The sequence below is a fragment of the Schistocerca nitens genome, chromosome 2, assembly GCF_023898315.1.
Source record: "Schistocerca nitens isolate TAMUIC-IGC-003100 chromosome 2, iqSchNite1.1, whole genome shotgun sequence".
Lineage (NCBI taxonomy): Eukaryota > Metazoa > Arthropoda > Insecta > Orthoptera > Acrididae > Schistocerca > Schistocerca nitens.
Genome location: NC_064615.1, coordinates 729,767,015 through 729,789,159, shown reverse-complemented (window position 1 = coordinate 729,789,159; position 22,145 = coordinate 729,767,015). Strand labels below are relative to the sequence as shown.

The 22,145-nt window shown below is 40.0% G+C and overlaps 1 protein-coding gene across 4 annotated transcripts in view; it reads right to left on the bottom strand.

The window, feature by feature from the left end:
• Positions 1-11,526: 11,526 nt before the first annotated feature.
• The window catches only part of LOC126236930 (obscurin), a 681,004-nt gene continuing 670,385 nt past the window's right edge, over positions 11,527-22,145 (bottom strand). For all 4 annotated transcript variants that reach the window (XM_049946608.1, XM_049946610.1, XM_049946611.1 and 1 more), the window contains 3 exons: positions 15,981-16,206; positions 12,663-12,768; positions 11,527-12,567 (listed from right to left, as the gene is read on the bottom strand). In XM_049946608.1, the coding sequence (XP_049802565.1) occupies positions 12,427-12,567; positions 12,663-12,768; positions 15,981-16,206 (473 nt within the window). In that variant the 3' untranslated portion in view covers positions 11,527-12,426. The remainder of the gene's footprint in view (positions 12,568-12,662; positions 12,769-15,980; positions 16,207-22,145) is intronic.

Sequence of the window (22,145 nt, the reverse complement as noted above, 5' to 3'; positions counted from 1 at the left end):
CGGATTAATAGCTGTGTGCATGAGTGACATGGCAATGGGGTCAAACTGAGATTTTTCAGGTCTCTGCGGTTGGAGACAGTACAGAAAGACTTGGATATCAGGCTAAAGGAAGTGGATATGGTGATGATAATGAAATGAGACTCACGATTGGCTTACTGGTCAGCTTTTTAATGCTTCTTCACGTGTTAGCAATGAACATGCAGAAGAGTGCAAACACTAATTTATAAAAACATAGTTCCTATGCTCTTCAGTCATTTACCAGAGCATATTGCCACCCTGACCTATAATTTTGTTAAGATTTGGATATACACAGTAATGTATGGTACCACAGATCATGAATTGTGGAAGTGACAGATTCTATTGTTCCAATCGAGTCCTTAGGCTCAAGTACTCACCACAATAAAAGTGACACAGAGACACAGATCATGAAGACAAATGTATGATGGAAAACAGTAACTGTAGTCCAGAGGTATGTACAGGCAAGTTTTTTGCAGATCTCTCTTAGTGCACAAAGTTAATTGACTATACTGCATAGCATCAGCTATAGGCTCATTCATCAGAGGTTGCTGTTGCTGGATCTCTTCTGTTTGCTGTAACTCTTGAATTCTGTGTTGCGTGGCTTTGTAGCTTTCTATATATGGCATTTGGGACTGTTTGCTTGTAGATGATAATGACTGTATCACTTTTACATCCAATTTGCAGTCAGTGAGCATGAAATTAACTGTTTCTCAATGCGTATGACCTGTTAATGGGCTGACAAAAGTGGCGTGCACTGCGTGTCTACGTTACAAGGCTTACAGCTAATATTCATACTTAGATGATTTTTCTCTTTTTTCTGGCAACCTTTCATGATTCTGTCATTACAGAAATATCAATTGTGATGCTGTTTGCAGGAAAAGGCTTCTTTTAGAAAGATGCAATGGTACCATTCTTGTCTCCAGTGTTCTTGTTGCATGCACTGCTGTTTGTGAGCCTTTCCCTATTGCTACATTTGGGAAGCCACAAGAATGTTTTTTGTGTCAACGCCCTGATGCTCCAGTGTTGCTCTATCCATGTGATACTTCTCTTGCTGCAAACAAGCCCATTTCCTGACTCAAGGTACATGACAGTAGGTGTACACCATTGCATGGCCGAGAGAACAACAGGTCTGTCCTCTTGGGAGCTAGTCAGTTGGGGCCTTTGAGATCTTGCACAATTTTGGGTAAGGCCCTCCTGAACCATATCAACATGAGTGTCATGGGATCCAAAATAAAGCAAGTAGTAATACCAAAGAACTATAAAGGGTGGTCTCAATAGGTCATGATCCTGCTGCTGTAGAATTCCAACACATGCTTCCTACAGTGTACATAACGAGATCTCACAACCATCAATGCTCAAGTGCAATTTCTGAATGAAATATCCATTAAGTAATCTTTCCTTACATACAAAATGTAGATTGTGCTACTCCTACCTGCACTGTGTGGATAAGCTGCTATGCTAACCATTTGCATATTGAATCATGTAGTACACTTTATACTAATTTAACATTTCTTACATGCCACCACCTACATGATGTCACAATTTTAATGACCAGCATGGTCTTAGGTCTAAATGAGTAAAGTGAATGGTCATAGGAACTTCCTTGAATGCTATATAATTCAAGCAAAGTATCTGAATAAAAAAATTAATGAATTCTTGACTTATGCATAAACTACTAATGGAGTGCCCCTTGCCCATTATCCTCATTACTCGTGGCCTTTTGCCGATTCTCGTAAAAGTTCAAGTCTGATGGCCACCTGCACTGAAGAGATTATTGGGTGTCCTTGCCTGAATTATGTATACGTGGTGTCTATTCTTTTGGACATATCAAAGAGAACTCCTTTGTGTCTTAATTCAGGCCCGTACGGCCAGTGAACTTCTCGGTACAGATGCACACCAGGCTCAAACTCTTACAGGAATTGGCAAAATTCCATGAGTTATAATGATAATGGGTCAGGGGCACTACGTTAGCACTGTGTGTATAAGTTGAGAATTTGGGTCTGACAGGAGAAGGTCTAGGGTAGAACACGCAGTTGTGTTGACCACTGTGTCTGGATGGCTTAGTGGTCAGATCTTCTGCCTAGTATGCAGGAGATCCTGGTCTGAATCCCAATTTGGCACAAATTATCAACTTTTCTGTCCGAAAGAGGAGGTGCCAGATATATATAATTCAGGTGAGGACAGCCAATGATCTCTTCAGTGCAGACGCACACCAGACTCGAACTCTTATGGCAATCGGTGAAATGCTGTGAATAGTGAGGATAATGGGCAAAATGAACTACATTGATAGTATGTCGATAAACAGAGAACTTGGGTTTGATGAGAGGCATGCTAGGGCAGTCCATGCAGGTGTGATGACCACTGAAACAGGACGACAGATGTTGTACCTTAGTGTAATGGGTGGTAGCAGTAGTTCACCACAACAAAGTAGATTTCACTGCCTAGTTGTAAGTACAGCTAATAAATAAGTTATCTTTACCGAGGCAAAGTGCAAAGAAAAACAGATATGAAATTCTGTGTTTGTGCAATATAAGGAGAACAGTGACTAAGAAATAAGCATTTGGAAGAGGGGAGCAAATTTTAGGCACATTGATTAGAATTTCTGGGAGAGATTAATGGACTGAAAGTGGATGATAACGGCTTACAAGGAACCCTTTGAGTGCGAGGTCCCAAATTCAGTCTTTAGTAAGGCTCATTTGAAAATTTTGTGTTACCAATTATTAAAGGAAAAATATAAGCTACTAAGGACTCATCATGTGCATTAGGAAAGGACAGAAGGTACAGAGATCAATCTTCTATGGGATACATATATTACACTTCACAAAATGGACATTGTCAACATTCAAGAAATGTTCTAAGCAAACCATTAACTTGCACCATGAACACTGAACAAAAACTGTCACACCATAGTGATCAAAAGGTACATACTATTAAGATCGAAAGTGAGCTCCTTGTAAGCTACAAACTGTGCAGGACTTCTGCTCGGTATCCGCTCTTAAAGAATTCATATAGAATTATATTGGTGTAACAAGGTGATGAGAAATGATGTAATGTGATGACATGCACCCAAACGTGAAACAGCCTGTCATGGAGCTTATCATGAAACTGGCTATTCTTTAAGGCATAGCTGCAAATAGTTGGATAGTACGTTTTATAGGCATGGGAAAAACTAAAACACAGAGGCTAAATTTGTCCAGTGGTTCCAAGTGGTATGAAATGCAATGTCACACTTTTGAGGAGGGATATTTGATCTAAAGGAGTATGATTTTTATGCACAGATTAGGAATCAAGCAAAAGAAAGTTATTTTGAACAGATATTGGTTAAAAGCAGTACTTCTATCATAGTTGTAGTTCTCTTATGCCCATTTTCTCACTCTTGCTTGCTGCGACGTGAATATTCCCTACTGTAAATGCACACATGAGAAAGAATCACATGAGGTTGAGCTCCTCCAACTTCTCACAGCACAACGAATTCTTTTCCAGCCAATTTACCATCAAGGTTAGCAGTTGGCATAATTGTATACAAATTTGTTGAGGCACTGATGTTAGTTGATTTTGATACAAATCTCTTGGAACCTCTAATTTCCAGTCATTCCTTCATATGCATTTCCTGTTCTAATCCTTGTTGGTCTGAGTTGAAAACAAATTCCTTACTGGATGACAAGATAAGTTTATACATATCATCTACAAATTTTTGAGCTGGTTTCACAGTATTGTCAAGTTGACGCTTTGTTTGAAATTTTGTTATCTTAAGTCTTCCCATTCTGTAGCACTGTTTGAAGTTATGCATCCATCCACTGCTTCCCTTGAATTCACTGTAATCTGTGTCATGAAATTTAATGTGCATCACATAATAGGTAGCTATCAGGCAAATCCTGTAAACTGTACCAAGCATCCTTGAAATGCATACACACCAGTTGTCGTAACAAGTGCGCCTTATCCCTCCTTGAATATCCATAGTTTTTCTTGTACAATACATGATCATATTGCTGCAGACTTATTCAAAATCTGTTCATATTTTTTTTTTTTTACTGAGTTGTGGTTGATCTTCCATGCATGTAATTATGTTTCAACCTGCTCATTGGACAACGATTGTCCTTTCCTACATTTCATTGGAGACAGGATTTGTGGCTCCCTGTGTGACAAGGATGATGTACTACATGGCTTGACACCTGTTTCAATAGCACTTTCACTTGTTAAGCACGTATTGTCATCACTGTACTCCTCATGTACATTATCCACATAGTTGAGCTTATATGACACCACACATTCTGCTGGCTCATCTTGCAGAAATGCAGAAATGCTAACATTTCACTTGCCACTTCTTTTTCACTATGTGAAATTCCTTGGGTTCCTTTCTGATGAAATGTCAATATTGGAAATTGTTGTTGTCGATATAAGGCAATGCTTGCTATGTTTATTGTAGCCATTGCTCTGCTTTGTATCAACACCACTAGCACTGTACCACTGATGTGGGTTACTCATCGACTAAGTAGCACAATTGCATTCCATAGCCTCATGCTATGCTCACTGTTGGATACCTCACCCCATGCTGCCACTAGGAGCCAATATTGTTGTTGCTTGGTAGACAATATGTGGAGCCTTGAATGGCATGAACATTATTGGCCTTTCGCAGTCTCACACTCAAGTGGTTGCTGTGTGGGTAGAGACATATATGAGCTAGGGCTCATGAATTTTCAAACAGAGGATATGGGATTCTAACAACCCATGTACGTGTTGCCAAAATTAGATACAACTAATTTTCTAGGCTTAGACTGATTCAAAAATGAAAGGTGAGTATAAATTGTGAGTGGTGGGGGAAGTAAAACAATGCACCAACTCTCTGCAGAGCATTCCAGTCAACAAACTGGGACACTGTCCTGAATGGATAACAACAATCACATAAAACAATAATAATTGTTACTACTGAACATATGTAATCTAAACAGATGAGAACACATAAAATTGACATAATTTTCAACATGAAAGTAATTATTATTGCAGATATTTGCATTGGCATGGGCTTTTATCAGCAAAGTAGATTTTACTGCAGCCCAGGTTACCCGGTTAAGAAATACACCTTTTCTCCGATGAAAATACATTTTCCCCGTGTTAAGTGACAGTATACATTCCCATGGAGCTGTAAAACTTATCACTCCTAAGCACGGTTAATGTTTTTATGCACCAGCGTAGGCATTTTAGAAAACTGAACCCAGCAAAAAAAAATGTGTTTTGGGAAGATCTTTGATGCATGGCAATGTGTACACTGCATATTTTTGTATTACAAAAGCATAAATTCGACAGCATGTTATTTTCCGAAGGATTGAAATCAATTTTTTTCCCTTTATTGTGTTTCAATGCCCCATTTGGGTCAGACTGGCGGCAGCATATGAGCTGCTCTTCAGCTGAAAGACAGTAAATATTCAAAGAAGACATTTAAAATAACAGAATGGAAAAAGTAGGGCGTACACAGATGTGAAAAATGGGGAACAGTATGGAAGAGAACAGACAAAAAGGGGGGCGACTGTAAAATGGAGATAAAAACAGTAAAAAAGTAGTGCAAACCAAAAAAACCACACACTGGGACAATTAAAGAACACAAAGCGACATATGACTGGAGCAGAAGAGCATTGACGGATGGCGTAGCACATAACAATCACTGACAGTAACACTATGTACAAGACCAACACACAATTAAAATCACAGCTCTTGACGTATGAGAGAACAGCAACAAACACAACACTGACGTAGCACACTGGTTACGATGAGCATACTGAGAGGATCTGCCAGGGGCATAAAGATGAGGGAGGAGGGCAGAAGGGTGGGAGGGGTGGAGAGGGAGGGAGAAGGGAAGAAGGGACGGTGGAGAGACGGTCGGGGGGCACGTCATAAAAAGCCGGAGAGGGAAGGATGTGGGAGGGAAGCAGTCGAGGAGGGGGTGCAGGGACTCCAGGAAGGAAGGAGGAAAATCCACTATGCTGGAAGAAGGAGGGGAGAGGAAAAAGGGAAAAGGGGGCTGGGGGGGGGGGGGACAAGGCCAGGGGTAGGTGCTTGAAGTTTGAAATTGAGATTGTGATGCCCTTTTGTAAGCCAATCATAGATTATGTCATGTGATCTCGCTAGCCTATGACAGCAGAGATTCAGAACATAGGACAAGTGACGTAGTCATCCAATACCAACATCACTATTAGCTAGCCGTGCAGCGTAGCCGTGCGGTCTGAGGCGTCTTGTCACGGTTCACACGGCTCCCCCCGTCGGAGGTTCGAGTCCACCTTCGGGCATGGGTGTGTGTTGTCCTTTGCATAAGTTTGTTTAAGTTAGATTAAGTAATGCTTAACCCTAGCATTACCAACGGGGGGGCCTCGTAGGCCCACTGACTCAGTTTTTCTATGTTGTATCCACACCCTTTGATATATGAACTTGAAAGCAAAGGTAATTGTTCGTTATTGAATGTACTATTGAGTCATTACAGAATTTCGGAATAAAAATGTAATTAAAATTCATTTACTTGATTTAATTCTCTGTGGGCCTTAGAAGCCCACCCGTTGGTAATGGCAAGGAAAGATTTACGAGGTTGAGTCTCTCATTTCAAATTCTTACCATGAAACGAATTTTGGCATTGTTGCCTTCAGACATATTATTATGAAGCAGACAATTGTTATTTTCAGTGTTTCCGCTGCTGTTGAACCAGCAACATGAGTAGACATCGTTTACGTGATAGTTCCATTGAAAGAGTGCTAGAAGAAGTTTTGAACGAATCAGATTTAGAGGAAAGTGAAGTGGATGATGATGTGGAAGAAATTAGAACTGATTCATCGTCTGAGAATGAAGATGAGGTTGAAGCCAATCCACCAGATGATAATGATACGGAATGTGATAAATTCATTGCAAAAAGTGGACGAGAGTATATTACGAAGCCATCTCGACAATATCGGCGTTCTGTACAAAATATAGTGCGAGAAAGAATGGGGCTAGGACAACAAGGAAGAATTGCGTCTCCGAAAGAGGCTATAGAGCTCTTTTTTACACCTCAAATTATGAATCTAATAAAACTACACTCAAATGAAGAGGCTTCTCGACTAGGTATTCAGCACACAGATGAAGATGAGTTATTTTGTTATATAGGACTCTTGCTAATCATGGGTTCAAATCATGACAATAAGATACCTGTCCAAGATTTATGGTCTTTGCTTCAGGGCCGACAAGTGTACTATGGATCAATGAGTCGGACCCGATTTTTCGAATTGACTAAAATATTGAGGTTTGATGATAAGAACACAAGAGAAATTCGTCGCCAGACTGACAAGTTTGCTCCAATGAGGGAAATTTTTGAAAGCTTCAATTCTTCACTTCCATTGTATTTCATTCCTGGTCTACATACAACAGTGGATGAGATGTTGTCTTTGTTCCGTGGTCGCTGTCCATTCAAGGTGTTTCTAAAAGAAAAACCTGGAAAATACGGCATTCTAATTCGAATGCTGTCTGATTCTGAGACTAGATATGTGATCAGCATGGACATCTATACAGGCAAGTCAGGAAATACACAGCATTCAAATGGACCGATGGAAATTGTAAAGAGACTAATAAAACCTATTGAAAAATCAGGCCGTAATGTTACCACAGATCGGTACTATACTTCAGTGGAGCTTGCTGAGACTCTATGGAATGATTTTCACCTCACACTTGTTGGCACCCTACAGTCTAACAGACGACACATACCTGAAGAGCTGAAGACTACAACTGGCCGCAGTTTACACTCTTCCATCTTTGCTTATACTGACCCTCAGACACAGAGGCCACCAGTTACTCTTGCATCAACGCTAGTCCGCGAGAAGCCAAAACGACTGCTGTTGATGCTTTCAACTTATCACTCAGAAGGGGTGTTGAATGAAGACTCAAAAAAGACTAACATAAATCTTTTTTATAATTCTACAAAGGGAGGCGTGGACACCATAGACCAGATGGCAAGACACTACAGCACAAAGAGAGGAACAAGAAGATGGCCTTTGTCCCTCTTCTACACACTCATTGACATAGCAGCAATAAATGCATATTCACTCTTCCTCCTCAACTTTCCAAATTGGAAAAAGAATTTGCTAAACCGCAGAAGAGTTTTTATCACTAACTTAGGTCTCGAACTAATAAGATCTCAAGTAGATAAACGGGCACAAAATTTGTATGGACTTCAGAAGCCAGTAATAATGGCAATGGAAAGCATCACACAACGGAAGCTCAGCTGCTCTGTAGAACCATCATCATCAACAGCAGAACCAGGAACACGTGGATGGTGCCACCTATGCTGCCAAGAAGCTGCATCTAAAAAGATCAAGTACAACAAGCTGGGAAAGTCAACTGTTACCTGCTCTCAGTGCCACAAACACGTCTGTGGGAAACACTGCAGGAAGACAGTGTTGTGTGAAAAATGCGTTGCAGAATGAGACAGTAAATTTTGTTTGCTTCATGTAGTGTATCGAATTAAAAAAGTCGTTTTTATAAGAAAACACTATTTTGAAACATTATTCCAAAAAATATATAAACTGAATCTCATGATTTGTTCATTTTATTCCTATTATAATAACATCTTTTATTATCCAGTATACAAAAACAATGTCTAAGCATTTTGAATTGTTATTAGAGGTATCAGAAGTAAATAAACTTGATTTATGATAAAATAAATTGTGGTATTCTTTATGGGCCTTTGAGGCCCCCCCCGTTGGTATTACATGTAACAAAAAATACATTGGTAATGCTAGGGTTAAGCCTAGGGACTGATGACTTCAGCAGTTTGGTCCCATAGTCCTTACCACAAATTTCCACTGTTAGGTAGCGCAAACACACGAACAAGCAAAGTTAATGGTTTAAATTAATACACACAGTGCAGCTACAAGAAAAGCTCAGCTTTAACAGATAATATTGACCTCAAAGATTAATAAGCTACGAGAGTAACTAAGGTTTCACATGTAATATTGTTTTTTTTTGTGTGTGTTACACTTTAAGATACATCACACAAATGTGACAATTTAAAATAATGGCATAAATGTCTGGTCTTCTGGGCTGGAAATGATTTTAAGCCCCTGGTTGTTGAGGTGTTTAGTTTTAAATGAGAGTGTGATTTAAGAAATTCATCACACATTATCACATGTAACATAATTCATCTTGCTTAACAGGAAATTTACTTTGAAAGTAATGCTTTTCAAACCACCATTCACAATATTTTCCTGAGACCTGTTAGAAATAGGTTGGTTTCAGCAGTTGCCAGACCACACCAGAAAACAGGTGTTAATGGGCATATATAATTGTGTAGGAAGCCCGTATGTTAGTACATATAAAGCAGCAAGAGATCTCATTTCATTTATGACTTAGTGCACAAATTCTCTAAAATATGCATACTCTCATCATCAGGAAGTTTATGCTGCTAATAGACTTACACATTCGAGTCATTCTTACACAAAAGAAAACACCGTAACTCTCGGACATGCAGTGTAACTAATCACAACTATGTTGAATGCACAGTTTAATTTTCCATAATGAGCTTGATGTCTAAGACCAGTCTCAAAAAATGGCTTTGATTTCTTATGCAAATTTTATATCATTATTTAAAATGGAGCAGATTTCTAATTGATTGTTTGGCACCATATTCAGTAGTGAGATGGATTTCTCATTGTTATATTTCTATAGAGCTGTGGAATTCTCAAGCTATCATGGATTCTATAATGAAATACACTCCTGGAAATTGAAATAAGAACACCGTGAATTCATTGTCCCAGGAAGGGGAAACTTTATTGACACATTCCTGGGGTCAGATACATCACATGATCACACTGACAGAACCACAGGCACATAGACACAGGCAACAGAGCATGCACAATGTCGGCACTAGTACAGTGTATATCCACCTTTCGCAGCAATGCAGGCTGCTATTCTCCCATGGAGACGATCGTAGAGATGCTGGATGTAGTCCTGTGGAACGGCTTGCCATGCCATTTCCACCTGGCGCCTCAGTTGGACCAGCGTTTGTGCTGGACGTGCAGACCGCGTGAGACGACGCTTCATCCAGTCCCAAACATGCTCAATGGGGGACAGATCTGGAGATCTTGCTGGCCAGGGTAGTTGACTTACACCTTCTAGAGCACGTTGGGTGGCACGGGATACATGCGGACGTGCATTGTCCTGTTGGAACAGCAAGTTCCCTTGCCGGTCTAGGAATGGTAGAACGATGGGTTCGATGACGGTTTGGATGTACCGTGCACTATTCAGTGTCCCCTCGACGATCACCAGTGGTGTACGGCCAGTGTAGGAGATCGCTCCCCACACCATGATGCCGGGTGTTGGCCCTGTGTGCCTCGGTCGTATGCAGTCCTGATTGTGGCGCTCACCTGCACGGCACCAAACACGCATACGACCATCATTGGCAGCAAGGCAGAAGCGACTCTCATCGCTGAAGACGACACGTCTCCATTCGTCCCTCCATTCACGCCTGTCGCGACACCACTGGAGGCGGGCTGCACGATGTTGGGGCGTGAGCGGAAGACAGCCTAACGGTGTGCGGGACCGTAGCCCAGCTTCATGGAGACGGTTGCGAATGGTCCTCGCCGATACCCCAGGAGCAACAGTGTCCCTAATTTGCTGGGAAGTGGCGGTGCGGTCCCCTACGGCACTGCGTAGGATCCTACGGTCTTGGCGTGCATCCGTGCGTCGCTGCGGTCCGGTCCCAGGTGAATGGGCACGTGCACCTTCCACCAACCACTGGCGACAACATCGATGTACTGTGGAGACCTCACGCCCCACGTGTTGAGCAATTCGGCGGTACATCCACCCGGCCTCCCACATGCCCACTATACGCCCTCGCTCAAAGTCCGTCAACTGCACATACGGTTCACGTCCACACTGTCGCGGCATGCTTCCAGTGTTAAAGACTGCGATGGAGCTCCGTATGCCACGGCAAACTGGCTGACACTGACGGCGGCGGTGCACAAATGCTGCGCAGCTAGCGCCATTCGACAGCCAACACCGCGGTTCCTGGTGTGTCCGCTGTGCCGTGCGTGTGATCATTGCTTGTACAGCCCTCTCGCAGTGTCCGGAGCAAGTATGGTGGGTCTGACACACCGGTGTCAATGTGTTCTTTTTTCCATTTCCAGGAGTGTATGTGGCCCTTGTAAAACCACAGTAAATGACTTTTGTCTGTGTATGGTTCCTAATTGCTGCCACTTCACTACAGGATTATCCAATGCAATTAACATTTTAGTTACTTACCATAACATAATATTTTTTTGTGACTGTATTCAGAGAAGTGTCGACTGACACATTCTGCCATTACAAATTGCCACAAGTCATTGTAAGAAAGTCGAAGAATAAAGAAAATCCATGTAAATCATTATATATAACTAAAGTGCTATAGCCATTACTGACAAAAAAATGTATGCTAGGATTCAGTATGATGTCTTCTGATGTTCTAGTATTGATGTGGCACAAAATATTTTTGTGGAGAAAAATGAGAAAAAGAGACTGTTTTATTACACAAATATTTTATTTAAATAACTTTATACATGATTATGAAGCATTAGCGAATGCATTATCACAGTCATTTACCTAATTGCATCAGTAAACTATGAATATTGATTTACACTTTACATGTATAAAATTGTTCCTTCTATACAAATTTCTTTAGCTGTTACTTTTAATGTTCCCCTTGAAATACATATTTATGACAATATGTAGATAAGTAATAGATTTATTTACCCATTTCCACTCATCAGCATGGAGTGTAATTAACAAATCTTTGTGAATTGCTAGCATCATTTGATGTGTTTTATTATGTGATGGATTCTGTGAAGGATCCAAGGAACGCACAATACAAATTGAACCAAAAATTCCCTACTGATGAGAGCAGTAGGAAACTTTGGCACTATGTCCTTATGTGCATGGTTAAACAAAAGGAAAATTTTGTGCACTTAAAACTAAGAGGGATGAAAATTAAATATTCAGTTTTCCCAGTACATGCTATCACAGACTTGCACTTATCAAGGATGTGCTGAGATAACCAGCACTAGTATCGAGGGTCACATTCCTGAATGGCACATTTGGCAAATGAATATGAATTAGTACATCCCAGCAAGTCAGATTTGATGATGTGGAATGTACAGATAAAACAGTAATGCACACGAGTCTCACACTGCCACTTCGGCTCACAGTGACTACTGATGAAGGCTGCTTCATGAAGCCTCTATTTGTGTCTTACAAATGATTTTCATTATAAAAATATGACTATATTTCCCACAAAATGTCAAATACAATTTGCACATTCTGTTTAATTATTGTATATCAAAGGCAGAATAAGGGATGGTCACTCTCAAGTGTCTATCCCACTTCTCCAGAAATTTGTCCAAAAAACTGTAGCACTCGATGTACTTAAAAGGTGGTATACAATTCTTCTTGGATGCTGCTTGAACGAGTTAGGGCAGCTTTCCCACTGCCTCCAAATGCTCCTGTCAGGGAGTCCGACTTTATGGAGTCCTGAGTTTTCTTTGAATGATAAGCTTCCGAAAATTCCTGTGAAAAGTGCCAATGAAAATAATTATGGAAGTTTTTAAAAATGGATAAACAGACACATAACACATAATAATTAAACAAACATGGGAGATTACCTTTAATCTGTTTCCAAGAAACACAGCTCTCTCTCGCTTCTTGATTGTTATTTCGGAAGGTAAAAGCCAACGATGCTCGTGACATTCCTCTGCTGTTGGTCGTTTGCTGCAGAGAGACAAGAGATTTTTTTTTTTTTTTTAATTTGAGTGATTACATTATTTGGCTCCAAAGTATAAGGAAGAACCATGGACTAAAATGCTTTACATTGCATAAAATGAGAAATGCCTTTTTTTTTTTTTAAAAAAAAGTGAATAATGTGTGAGGACTACACTCCTGCAACCAATGCTCAATAAATAAGGTCTACTGTATACCTTGGGAAGTACAGAGATGAAAGAAGTCTGAATGGATGCATAGAACCAGAAATTTACAAAGATGACCTACCTGTTGCATATTACCAATAGTATATAAGCTGTTACTAACCACTTCTAGTATAAAGCCAATACTGTTGCCTTATATGGGGAGTGTACCAAATGGTTTGAGCATAACAAAAAATAGTGTAAACATTGTGATCCTGCTTGCCTATCAGTCAGATGTAACTGTAACTGGATGGAGAATGGCTGTAGGGAACATTACAACAAATTCAAAGAGACTGCTGTAAGGTACAAGGCAAAAATCACAAAAAGTTCTGAGGAGAATCATGAAAAAATTAGAACTCACTTGAAATTGAAAGTGAACAAGATGATAACTGAGAGTACATACAAATATTACATTCAAACAAGAAAATTCAACAATGAAGTTAAAAGCAAGATTAAGGTATATAAAAATACATCACTCACTCACACAAGGATCAAGCTCTCGCATCCAGTGCTAGAAACTAATGTAATGTATGAAGAAAGTGAACATGGTATATGCAAGTGAAAGCACTCAGATATCTAACTTAATATATTCTTTTGTGGAATGTCAACAACATACTATGATTCAGTTCTCACAACTCCAGTTACAAATAGGAAAAAAAAGAGAAAATATCCTATCAATGTAAAACATTAATGGTCAAGAATTTGTTAACAGAAAAGTTCATATAATTACAGTGGTTTCTGTGTTTTCAGGTTCAGGGATTTTGATTCATCAGATCATCAGGGAGGGGAGTATATGTAGGAAGATTTAGTGACATAAGAATTCTGTATTAAAAGGGATAAGTCATGAAACAGTAAACAAACGCAAGCAATGTATTGTAACAGACAACATTATAGATACACAATATTAATGCTAAACTGTAAATAAGATTTTTTACCACAAAATAAATACCAGTCATGTAAATTGGGTATTTAGGTAAATATAAAGAAAATGATGTTTAAAATAACTGAAGTCAAACTGACCAGAAAATGTGTATTGCTGGAAGAAAATAAATAAAATAGATAAAAGATAGCTAAGATATATGCTTTGGAGCTGTTGATGGCAGAAACTCTTGTGTACTGATCTCCAATGATATAAGCAGCAGTAATTTATCTGCTGTTGCATTGAGAGCCAGATTAGCAAGAGCATATTGAGTATGAATATCAAATATTATTTGTTTGTATCCATTCACTCTCAGAGTTCTGTGGTGGTTACCAGTAATAACAATGCTTGTACTGGCACTGACTTGAAGATAAGGAATATTATTCCTACCATTATACAGGAAATTAGCAATCTGGCAGAAAGCTGGTACATAACCTTTACCACAGGATATTGGTGGATCTTGAAGAGACTCTTCTTCTGACTCTTGGGTTATGACCTGTTCCAGTGATGTAGTGTCAAGATTATGCAAGAAATATAACCTCATCAGACAAAATATCAATCACCCATTAAAATAACATACATGTCACTTTGGAGCACTGTAGATGGTGTGGAACTGGTACCAGGCAGTCATATTACCATTCACCACTGACAAAAGGCAGGGCAGTGACGTGGAGTAAACTGTATGTGCCAATTGGTTGTATGGAATCAGCGCAGTAATTTAGGTTGACATGAAAGTGTGACAGAATAGCAAAAAGGAGGTGTTTTCTTTGAATGTGCTCATGACCAGGGCATGAATGAAGTTGCCTGGCTTGCTGCCTACAAAGAATGGTGTACCACTTGCCACATAATACAGCCTAAAAACAATGCTTGTAAAAAGATCTTAACTGACAGGGACTGGAGGTGAGTGTCATCACATCTTGTCAACAACAATTGGTTTCAAATCTGACAAGAATTACTGCTCTCGGTGAATGCAGCTCAATCACAACCAGCTTCTGAGTGCACATTGAAAATGAAACTGAATACAATGGACATTTGCAGCACCTTGCAAAAGACCATTGCTCACAGTGACACATAAAGCTGCTTGTGTTTTACTGGACCGAATGACACAGAAACATGACAGTAGCTGACTTGAGATGTGTATTATGGTCCTACAAGTCACAATTTTGCTTCTTTTCAAATGATGCAAGGCACTGAGTGCACTTATGTCCCAATGAGGCATTTAATTCACATTCTGTGGAGAGTATAGTTCAGGCCAGAGGTGGTTGGATGATGGGTTTTTTGTACTATGACTTAAGCCTGTTCATTCAGTTACCATGAACCTGAGTGAAGATGTTTATTTCCACGTTCTCAGTCACAAGTGTTGCCTTTCTTCTACATTGTCATTACATGGACTCTCCCACCTTCCAAGGAGATTAGGGCCACTTTCATTAGTGTGATGTCTCCTGAAGGTGACTATGTCTGGAATGCTCATGCACAGTACATTAATAATTACTAGAGAGTGAGTGCCAGATCAACTGCAAGTGATTGCATAGCACATGCCAGAGGTACCGTAAGTCAACATTAGACATTACCTCTCCTATGCTATTCACACATGGAGCAAGAAAAACATGACTGTGTGTACCCTAACGCTGTTGCCATCTGAAGTAGTGCACAGTGTTTGTTTTACAAAAGTGCTGATACTGACAAAGAATTGAGGCAATGACAAAATAAACATTAAAGTTTCTGAGGTTGTTAATTTCTGCTAGCAAATAAGATATTCATGACCACCTTAAAATACTATTTGTCTGGGGCATTAAAGGTGTAAGTGCTGCAATAACTGGCAAAAACTACCACAAGACCATATAAATTAAAATAAGTAGATGTCTGGAATGCTAAACAATGCATGATAGACGTTAAATATTAATAGCAATAGTACAAATGATAATAATAAACATTCCATACAAGAATTTGACAACGAAAAACTGAACAAATTATTTATTGTTTCCAGAAGATCACTAGAAATAATTTATGATGTGTAAAGTTGTTTCCTCTTATTAGGGGAGAAGGTAGTTAGATAACAAGGTAGTTAGTAACTATGTATGCTATACACTTTCAATTGTTACCTTGGTGTCCGTTTGAAGATAAGCATAAGAAATCTTGTGGCCTCTTGAGTAATTTCCTTATATAAGTGTTCAAATCGATATCGTACAAATGTGACATTTTGACGAGTCTCTTCAGCATCTTTACCCACAAATGGTGATACTCCAGATAAAAGAATGTAAGTAATTACACCCACACTCCAGATGTCTGACTGGGGATATGCTGGTTCATCATTGAGTATTTCAGGAGCTAAAATGACAAAAAGAATCATTACAGTTACATTTCAGGTACCAATACCAATGTGCAAGGAAATACAGTAGAAATTAACAGTAGAGAAAGTTGACATCACAGTTATGAATGAAATGCCTAAGATGTAAATCTCAGCTGTTAATATTCATAGTTATTCTTATATTTTCATTTGCATGTGCGCCTATGTTTTGTGTCCACTGCTGAGATGCAACTGAGACATTCCTTTATTAATATCAAACAGCTTGATGTATTATCATAATACAGTTCATCAACCATAGCCTTGTGGAAATAGTCTTTACATGTGTGTCAGATTTTGTACTTACTCTTTAGAAATGTCCGTATAAAAATACAAAACTACATACACAAATATGAAAGCTTCAATGGCACACATGCTAACCAGGAAAGGGGCATCTTCAGGGCAGCAATTTACCTCATTCTATGGTAGATTACCTATTGTACAAAAACCAGTCTGCACCTAGCTCATGACCTGGTCAGGTAGGAGTTCCAACCACTATTCTCTACATAAATTAAACTATCTACTGCCAAATATCGTCCTAAACCTATTTGTACCCAAAGAGTGGTGACCTCAGTGTGAGAGCAGAGACAAGACAGTACACAAGAAAGTACCAAAAATCTGCAAGACATGAGTACTGAAAATCCGCAATACACGAATACCAACAAGCTGCAAATCCACACGTTAAAAGTACCAACACTCTACAAGATGTTAACATTGAGAACCCATGATACATGAATGTAGATAGCCTGCCATCATCAAACACAAATTTGGAGCAGCTGAGGGCACAGCCACAACAGTTACAACATCAGTGCCAGAGCTACAAGTGCAGAAACAGCTACTGTACTAACAGCAAGAATTCTTCTGGGATAAAGTGTGACTGCTCTAGCCGGAGGCTGCTGCCTTATATAAGAAATACCACAAATGGCAACAGATGTCACTAGGACACGGTAAAATTTTTACAGTCCAGTAAACCTGGTTGCATCTAAGGAAACAATGCATTTTGATAATTGCAAGACTAGTCGATATAACAATTGTCCACTTGATTAAGCTGCTGCTTGCCTGCAACAGTAATGCCAATCCACTTTTTGGGGCATACAGGTGCAGGAGTTTGCTGTGTAGTTTTCAAAGCATCACTGCTGTAAGATAACTGCCCAATAATTTCATTCCTACCGAATAACATTTCTTTACATTAATACTTGTTGCATAGACCATGAATACAACATTTCGTAATTATGTGGTACACGTCATTTTAATATAAGGTAAGAAACAATAGGTATAATCTCCCTGTGGCACTTTCAAGGCAATGTGAGTGATGTGGTCCTGAAACCCAAAGTGGCAGACTTATATGAATGTCTGAAAGAAGAGATCATTGGCAACTATCACTCAAACACAAGCAACAACCGCAGCAGCTGCTGTACCAGGAGGGCCTGGGAGACAGAAAACCATCTCAATTCCTATGCTACCTCCACCTATTTGATGAGTTACAACTTGCTGATGAATTTCTTAATTTCATATGGAAGTTACACTAAATGGAAATGCACCACACATTATTGCAAATGGCACAAAAACTGGAGCTGAACAAGATTTTAGAGAACACAGACACAAATTCAGAGGTTTTGTACCAACATTTGTTTACCAAGTGCAGTGATTTCCCTGGCAAGTATGGGGTAGAGGGGGTTCTGATTGTTAAGTCCTGGTGCTGCCTGTCTATTGCATCTGCTGCCTCCATCACTTCTACATTAAAGTGTTCCTGATGGATTTTTGCCAGTGCCACATCCCAAGCAAAACTCAGTTGGAATCTGCTGTCCCAGTTGACGAGATTTTCATACACTCTTATTTCCACTACCTCTTTGATGACTGAATCCCAGAACCCATTGTTGGAGCGCAGCACCTTCGTCTGTTCAAATACAGAAGCAGAAACCAAGCACTTGAAATTTCTTCCTACATAGGACTGCCCACAACCAAGATTGCACAGATAATGGACAAATGCAACACAAAAACCCTCTTCCATTCAATGATTAAAATAAAGCATATGCTTGGGTCTGAGCATTCACCTCAGCCCAACTTACAAGTCTGCAGTGTCAGAGCGTAGTATCAATGAAGGAGACATGTTTGTTTTTTTAATAGATAAGGTGCTATGACACACCAATAGGTTCTGGGATTTGAACATCAAAGAGGCTGTAGAAATAAGATTATATGACGATGTTGTGAACTAGGACAATGGTTTCAAACTGAGCTCTGCATGGGATGTGGTATTACCAAAAATGCATTAGGAAGACTGTGACATGAAAGCAGCAGAGACAGTAGGTGGCGTAGACAGAGAGCAACAGGACTCAACACCTGGACTCCCCTCAAATGCGCTGGGTGGGATGGGGTGGGGGGGGTGGGGGGGCATCACTGGCTGCAACATTTCTTCCAGAGGCATGTAACTGGCCTACCTGGTGGGCATTTAAGTACAGGAGTTTGTGGTCCGGTGGCTATATAGTAATGAAATGGTTATGAACCTGACACTTTGTCTGCAGATGATGAATAGGAAACTCGTGGAAACATTGCCACAACATGATGCCATGGTTCAGCTGATAACCCTAGAACAGGGCCGGCCAGAAATTCTGCACGCGTACGGTGCTCCTGCACATGTGCAACATCCGGGTCACAGCGTGCACGCCGCAGCCGTCAGCGTTCACGTAGTGCATGTTTCTACACACAGATGTCACTTTATCCACTTGCTGGGATACTCTGTACCGGCGAATTCTAGTGTTCTTTCCACAGCTTGCAAGCCAACCATGGGAAGGTATTTCGCGTATTAAACATTACTGTCAGTGTCTGCTCATTGAGACGTCTACTTTTATTTTAACAGTTTAACCCAGTAAGACAAGCAATACAGTTAACAACCGTGGGTTTTTATTAAGGCAGCTTGACTGACGGTATGTAAATACGTGAAATGTTTTTGATCTAGTATTTAAGAAAGAGAGCATTTAGCGACTTCCAACGAACCTTATTCATGATTTCAAATAACATTAAGCTATTGCACCGACATAATTTCTCTCTTACTGATCTCTGAAGAGAATGACAACCGCAGACCTCTCGATGATCACCTGTTATTTCCATACTATTATTGCTATATCTTTCCTCAGTTCCATCTGAAATCTGCATAATAACCGACAATTAGATGAATGTTATGTTTTATCGACTTCAGCTGAGTGTAGGCCTTCACACATTAATAAAAACCTCTAAATGTAAGTATACATTGGAACAATCGGTTTAATGATGAATTTTCCTGATAATAATGTAACATGGAGCAGAATGAGGCAATAATGCACAATTAGTAAACAATAATTTTTAATTATGATAGGAATCAATCCGAACACATTTATCACCGGTCATGAGAAGTGATATAGTTAAAATCGTGCGCAAAAGCACGGCTCATAGACAAATGCAAGCAGTTGCGAAGATTTTCATCACTTGTGCTTGATCGAAACCTTGAGTTATTCATTTTCATCACCGAGAAAAATCTTTCACAAACAAGCTCTTGCTTGTACCACATAAACAGGGAAGTGGGGCCGCCGCCGTTCATTTAGGACACATGTCTAATAACAGATGTCGCTATCGCTCGCTGTCGCACACGTGCGCACATGTGCAGCACTTCCGCATGTCTGCACACTGTGCAGCGTTTGGCCGGCCCTGCCCTAGAAGATCTCATTAATATACAAAACATTTATCACTGTGCAGTTTGACCTATTTGAAACCCACTAAATGTTGTATGAGCTGCACAACACTGAACACACTGTCCAAAGACTTATCGATGACGTGCTAAGTGGCCTAGACTTCTGTTTCACCTACATTAATGATGTGCTGGTGACATCTTCACAATAAAAACATGAACGTCATCCACAAGAAGTTTTTCACCACTTTGCTGACTACATATTACTACTGAAACATGTCAATTGTGTTATCAGCACAACGGAAGCAATATTCATCAGATTCAAGATATCAGTGGTCAATGTACTCCCGCACAGAGCAGATTGCCACCCTGAGAGAGTATCCAGTGCTGATAACAGTGCAAGAAATGTTTCGATAACTAGGCATGATAAACTTCTATTGCTATTTTACACCTTCTGCTGAGGTCCAAGTGCCACTTCATGTATTCCTAGCTGTCCACACAGTGTGTGGTTCCACATTTCCCACACAGACTAATGACCTAAAGGAGGTGTTCCAAACATTTCAGGTGAGTCTCGTGTTGGTTGCACTGCTTGCACATCCTGTTGCTGAAGCCACTTCAATAATATTTTCAGATGGCTCAGTCCTAATCTGTGGGTGTGATTCTACACAACATGTCAATGGAGCCTGGGAAGCTTGGGATTGATCTCCACAAATCTGACAGAAAAAACAATGCTCTTGGCCCCCAATCTATACACAGCTTCTTGCTGCCTATACTTCAGATTTATGGTCAAAGGCCATGTCTTCAGCATATATACCAAGCAATGCTGCCAGTTGCTCACATTTTCACTTCTCTGGAGCAACTATATGCCACTTCACCTAAACCATCAGAAATTCACTGCCTAGTTCATGACTGACATATGGCACATCACTGGTGTCAAAACTGTCCAGAGTTGCAGCATATCGCAAACAACAGATTTCAGTGAGTTGGCAACAGGTCAAAATAATGACAGTCCTAAAGGACCACCTGCAGGGAACATCCATCCTCCAATTGTGGTGTTGTACGAGGGTGGTCCCATAAGTACTAGACCCCTCCCCCCCCTGCTACCCCAAAAAAAGTATTTATTTATCACCATAATCTTATTTCAGATCTGTACACTTTTCCCAGCGATGTTCAATAAGTTCAATATCCTTTTTATAATAAGAACTGTCGAACTTCTCAAAATGGCCATTCACTGTTGACATCATGTCTCCATTTGTTGAAAATCTTCGACCACCGAGCCATTTTTTTAAAGTTTGGGAACAGAAAATAATCCGAGGGGGCTAAGTCTGGTGAATAGGGTGCTTGAGGTAGCAATGCAAACTTTAATTCATTAAAATGCATTGTCCTGAAGAAACAACACATTCTTCTTGGCCAAATGCGGCAGTTTTTGCTTGATTTCTCCACCCAAACATTGCATAATACTTGCCGTAGATAGTTTTTTCTTTTTCAAGGTACTCAATGAAAATTATCCCACGTGCATCCCAAACAACTGACACCATGACGTTCTTTGCAGATGAAACGATCTTCACCTTATTTGGAGTCATTTCTATAATTTGTTTTCATTGTTTTGATTGTTCTTTTGTCTCAGGAGTGAAGTGGTGGACCCATGTTTCATCCATGGTTATGAAATGGCACAAACAATCAGCTTTGTTGCTGCAAAACTTCGCTAAACTCTCAATTGAAACACCTTCATGACACTGGTTTTGCTTGAATGTGAGGAAACACAGCACAAACCTTGCACACAGTTTTCCTATGTCAAAATTTTCAGATAATATGCAATGTACCACACTTTTTGAAATGGGTACTATGTCTTCTGGCTCACGCACTTTCAGTCAACTATTATACAGTACCGCTTTGTGGATTTTCTTCACCATTTCTGGAGTCATCACCTCATTTGATCATTTGGTTGACCACTGCGATGCTCGTCTTGGCAGCTCGTACAGCCTCATTTAAACTCAGCTACCCAATATTTTACTGTTGTCAATGAAGGACCATTTGCACAAATTCACTATTGATGGCTGCCAAACAAATACTAAACAATGTGGTGGCTTCAAACTTGAAACATATGCTTCATAGGTAATATACTTTCTAATCCAGTGATATATTTCAACAACAACTGCCATCTCTCGGTCAGGTCGGGTACTTGTGGGACCACCTTCATAAGGGTACAATGTTTCCCTTACATATGTCGATTTTATATCCATGTTGTGCAGCTTCAAATAA